The following is a 5,385-nucleotide window of genomic DNA, read 5'->3' on the forward strand; positions in this document are numbered from 1 at the left end:
TTTACATGCGAATCGCTTTTCACGTATCACGATAATTAATTAGTCTCATCAAAAGTTCCGTTCGGTGGATACATGTAATTGCGCAATGATATACCGGAAAGTCGTTGGTCCACAGGTTGTCGGGTGTCGTACAGACTAGGCGCTTGACCTATTATTCCTAGCGTACCACCGATGCATGCGATAGTGAATATCCAAAGAAAGAATCTGTCCAGAACCATAGCTACAAATTTCCAATCTTCTATGACCTGTGAGAATGGATGGATCCTTTTAAAATGCGACTTAAGTTACTCTTGTCGATATTGTATATACGATTGTATAGATATATTGATATACGATTGTATAGATATATTGATAGATATTGTAAAAAATATAGTTGTACTATATCATATATAAAAGAAATATTTAGAGACGAGTCGAGCGAGGACGAATAAAAGAGAATTATTATAACGATACGAAATTATGCGGGGTGAGAACGTTAAAAGCGAATTCTATACCTCATTATCTTTGTCTGCGTCTTTTATGTGCTGAGCAATGAAACGCACACCCTTGAGAGCTGATATAACGTCTGGGGATAAATGTTTCGGCATCGTATTTTCGCTGTCAGTAACTGAAACGATGTGTTTGATCAACATTTTTTTGTAAGACTTTAATTCTCTTCTTTTTGCTCAACGATACACTTAAGATTTATGTCATTTATCTTGTACCATCTATCCTGTACCATCTGTCACATACTATCTTTAATAGTGCAGATTATATTGTTTAAATATGTTATATAATATGTTGGAAAAATCATGTAATGGATGTCCTACTATTTTGTTTTCACGAGTATCTTACAATAATGTATAAAATTACGTGTAATAAACGACAAAATTTTCGTATAAATTTGATTTCTCTTTATTCTAGAAAAGTAATTCAATAACGTAATTCAATACACTAATGTTACAAAAAAAAAAAAACGCTTGAGAACTAAAAGATATGAATTGTCAAAACAGAAATAAGAATTGTGTCAAAAAAGAAATATTACCTGATGCGTGCGGTACATGTCGTGCATCATCATCTCTGATACTCTTGTATGTAGAAGTGACACTTTCGAATGCATCTGGGCTTCCTTTCAGTTCTAAAGGATAATCGCTTACACTGTCGAAAATTAAAGAATTAAAGACGAGCGCAGCATGTGATATTGGGCTTAAAATCGATTTGTCAAAACTTAAGTGAAGCAATTTACTTTATCTCGAATTAATATAATGCTGCAAACTTCTTATTTTTAATGTATTCTTCGTCAATATTCTTTCTTTTTATAACTTTTTTATCCAATAAAAATTTTCGATATGTACTTATACAGTGTTGTCTTATGACAACACATTTTATTTTAAAAAAATAATATAATATAAAAAGATTGACAAAAAAGGTATTTTCTCTCTCATCAAATTTAATATCAACATATTCTCTTAATAAAAGATGATACATGTATATGTATATAATGAAAGATCTTTTAAAATTATGATTAATTTAAATCTATTTTCAGGCTATTAAAAACTTAAACATCTCTAAATTAATGAGAAATTGCGTGATATTACCTGAAATCTATTTCATTAGTGTATGCACTATCCATGTAAGTATCATCGTATTCTGGCGTAGAGTATGGTGTACGTCGCATCATTAATATCCTCGGCATCCAATTCAGAAACACTTGTTTTACCCACGGCGACATATTATGCGTCGAAGGCGATCTATGTTATTTAATTTATTAAAGGCTTTCATAATCATAATGTAACAAATTTTAATACGCAATTTTTTTATTTTCATAAATTACGGCTTTATTACACACATACACACACACACACACACACGACTTACCGGAAATGTACATTTAAGACGCAGACTGTGATCCAAATGGATAGAGTAACTAAAATCATGGTAAATAATAGATATTTTCCGAGTAAAGGTATGGCCAACGATGTTGGGGGAATAATCTCGGCTAATAGCAAGAAGAACACCGTCAATGAGAGAAGAATGGAAGAACACAATGATACCTGCGTGACAAATACGAAGCAATTATGACAAATAAAAAAAATAGAATTATATAAGTATTTCCTGTCAAAAAATATTTACTATAAAATTTGTTTTTCATGGCTATTTCGTTGACGTGACATTTTCCTACATTCATTGTCTGCGACGAAATGCGTTAACAGAGATTACAATCCGGTGTAAGAAACTTTTCCAAAGCCAAATAAATTTTCGTGATCTTCGGTAGACTTTAATGATTCCGATTCGAATGATATATATTTACCTTTTCACCAGAATCGCTGGGCAGATAAAAAACCAGCACCGTTAAAAACGTAATGCCAACGCATGGGATAATAAGGTTGACAGTATAAAATAGAGTTTTTCTTCTCATCGTAATATTGAATGTGATATCTATAATTAAATGATAATAACGATTATTTGGACCAAATTATCTAAGATAAAATATTTGGATGAAAATATAAATATCGCTCCGCTAACAATGGAAATAATTTAAAAAATTGTTTACTCTGCATATAACTTTAAATGTTATTAATTCTTTGCATATATATATATTTACCCGAATAAGGTTCCGCGCAACATGGATAATATTCTTCGTTGCGTGCTGCTGGTACTTCAAGAATATCCCATTCCACTGATAAATAAAAATCGCTGAGATCTATGCCGATCTCCACTAGATTGCTACCAAGCTCTTGTTTCATATGCTTTAGATCTACCTGTGGGCAAGAGGCTTTACAAAGCACGGTTTTGAAATATTTTTTATATATTAAAGCCAAAGAGCAATTAACTTAGAGACTTACAAAGCGATTAAAGTTTATCACAATAAATATTGTTCATAGAAATTAAATCAGCGGTTATGAATAATGAATTTATATAATTTAAATAGAGATAAAGAATAAAGTAATTAATTAAATAAAAAATTATTTTAACAAAAATCTGTACAAAATGTCCTAAAACTACGAGATGTTCTTTTAAATTTAAAAATATTTGGCTCTCTCTAATTTGAAATCTTATAATATATTTATCAAAATATTCTAATTTTCTACATTATACATTTAATTACTATAATTTTTATAACATTATATACATGTTATTTTCAAGTAAGTTTCAGATTTTACGTTTTATTAGTGTAAGAAGTTTAATTTTAATTTTGGTGAACAAAAATAAATTTGAAAGCAACTGAACAATATGGTTTCATTTGTCTGTTTACTTTGTGTAATAAGGTTTAATTCGCAAAAAAAAACTTTCTAATTTGAAACATCGACTGTATCGTTGAACAAATATTGATTTTAAATAAAGAATCCTTGTTAACAATGTTCGGTTACTTTAGGATATCCTATATTGTTTGCATAAATATACATTGTTATAACCTGAGCACCGTTGTAAGTCCACGAGCCAAACTTCATAATACACGATTGCTCATCAAACGGGAAATACTCCACGTTAATCTCACAGGATGACTTGTAAATAGCCGGCGGTTTCCAGTATACCTCGCCAGTAAATTTCAGAGTGGCCTTCGTCATTAACGTTACTTCGTAATTTCCATCTGCGCTGTAACAGCAAACAAGAGAAGATTAGAAGATTGAAAGTTTGCGTTTCTGCATAATTCTCCTCATTCTTTTCTAATTTATTAAATATATTTCTCGATTTTCTCCGTGGACAATCGCGAATAAATTTCTTTCCTTATTTGGATAAAATGTGACGTAGATCTTTCAACTGTATTTCATGAAAATTCCGTTGCAATTTACTTGTTGTATAGTACAATGTCCGGAAGCCATATATTTTCGGAAGGCACGTATAACATTTCTATACCACCATACTCTTCTGGAACCCATGTTAATTTATAGTCAATCCATTTCTGCAAAGAACAAACCGAGTTTGTAAGTCTGCCTATATCGGCCGAATACTACTATGTAAGTGAAAGAAGATGGTATAAAACCGACAGATATATTACCTGCTCTACCCAGACATTCGTTGTCATAACTTGATTCTTTAGATTCTGTAATAAATATTAATCATTAATTTCCCGCCAGATTCTTAAATATAATTTGAATAAATAAAAAATAATGAATAAAATGATAAGTTAAGTTTCAAAATATTGTTTTAATGACAGGTAGCATTTATAATAGTCTATATACCATTTCTATCAATTGCGACAACTTTAATCCCATCCAAACTGTTAAAGTATTCGTATTATTATTAACAGGACGTATCAATCTATTGTAATTAGACAATAAATCGTCGTAAAGTCTCTTCGTATCGGGATTCGCTTCTAAAACTCTGCTCCCTGTATAAAAAAGAATATTTATTAAAATATTAATTATAATTATTGAATAGAAGCATCACATATAATGACAAGATAAAAGTGGCAATATATAGATGCATTATATACAGTTACATTAATTCTATCGAGTTTTTTATCTTTTTGAAAAATAAGAATTTTGAAAACTATATTCTTTTTAAATTGGCTGCAACTCAATTAGAATTCTGTATGTACTAAATATATTTTTTAGTAATTTAACAAAACACTTTTAAAATATTTCTCTTTACAATGCCAAGATTTTTTCAGTAGTGAAATTTTATGGTACCTCCAACACGTAATGTGATAGAAAGGGACACACGATTAACGCAGCTACCTTATGAAATTAAGGAATTTGAGATTTATTCGCTTTTATAATAGAACGAATGTAACTGGACGTTATCGATTTATCCAAAGAATCGTCTTATCTGATAATCACCGAACTTACCGCAAACGATGCTGAAGACATTGAGCAAAACTGTGAGCACTGACGTCCGCATCTTCCGTACTGTTTACAAACGCGTGTGAAAGTAGGACACTCAGGAATACACCCCGTGGGAAATACTCGGAGCTCTTCGACACACGTACCTTGGCAGTAGTCTTACAGTTAAGTGGTGTAAAAAAAAAAAAATATGGCGAGCGATAACAAAAGCGCTTAAGATGCCGAACGGTGGCGTGTGGTCGGCGAAACGTCGGGCGGCCAGCATCCCACTGGTCCACGATCGATATCCGAACTTGCCGCCATGATACTCCCGCTGCCTGTTCAGGGAGCGACTTGTTCCACTTGCGCGCCGAGACGGGGTTTGCATCTGCGCGTTTCGCGGGACAAAGGCAGCAGCGCGGAAATCGAGGAGCGCGATTCTAAAATGCATTCAGACTGTCGCGATGAGAGAATGAGAACTTTTAAAAGCTAAGAATTGAAATTCAACTCGCCGCATAATCTCGGTGAGTTCAATTTCCGATGCTACGCGGACGTACGCGGAAGAGTATTTTACGCCAATCGTCGCCTCTTTATTTCCATGAATAAACATTGGAATTATTTATTATCTATTCATCGAATC

At 32.3% G+C, this 5,385-nt stretch overlaps 1 protein-coding gene across 1 annotated transcript; it reads right to left on the reverse strand.

Annotated features, from left to right (window-relative positions):
• LOC115243572 (acetylcholine receptor subunit beta-like 2) lies at positions 1-5,084 on the reverse strand. The gene is made up of 12 exons (XM_029820697.1): positions 4,773-5,084; positions 4,164-4,312; positions 3,980-4,024; positions 3,774-3,883; positions 3,396-3,576; positions 2,585-2,741; positions 2,291-2,418; positions 1,858-2,033; positions 1,578-1,730; positions 1,025-1,137; positions 495-607; positions 1-245 (listed from the first exon to the last, which is right to left on the reverse strand). The coding sequence occupies exons 1-12, from the start codon at positions 4,822-4,824 to the stop codon at positions 36-38; spliced, it is 1,587 nt and encodes a 528-aa protein (XP_029676557.1). The 5' UTR covers positions 4,825-5,084; the 3' UTR covers positions 1-35.
• Between the last annotated feature and the right edge of the window lie 301 nt (positions 5,085-5,385).

Source organism: Formica exsecta, unplaced genomic scaffold, assembly GCF_003651465.1.
Source record: "Formica exsecta isolate Colony F162 unplaced genomic scaffold, ASM365146v1 scaffold72, whole genome shotgun sequence".
In the NCBI taxonomy this organism is placed as follows: domain Eukaryota; kingdom Metazoa; phylum Arthropoda; class Insecta; order Hymenoptera; family Formicidae; genus Formica; species Formica exsecta.

What these genes read in the sequence shown, in the direction of transcription:
- LOC115243572 (XM_029820697.1), bottom strand. Translation starts at nt 4,824, where the DNA reads ATGCGGACGTCAGTGCTCACAGTTTTGCTCAATGTCTTCAGCATCGTT. An exon ending in CGAATGTCTGGGTAGAGCAG is followed by an intron (nt 3,884 to 3,979) that starts GTAATATATCTG and finishes TGTTCTTTGCAG; the next exon opens with AAATGGATTGACTATAAATT. An exon ending in GTCTTAAATGTACATTTCCG is followed by an intron (nt 1,731 to 1,857) that starts GTAAGTCGTGTG and finishes TAAATAACATAG; the next exon opens with ATCGCCTTCGACGCATAATA.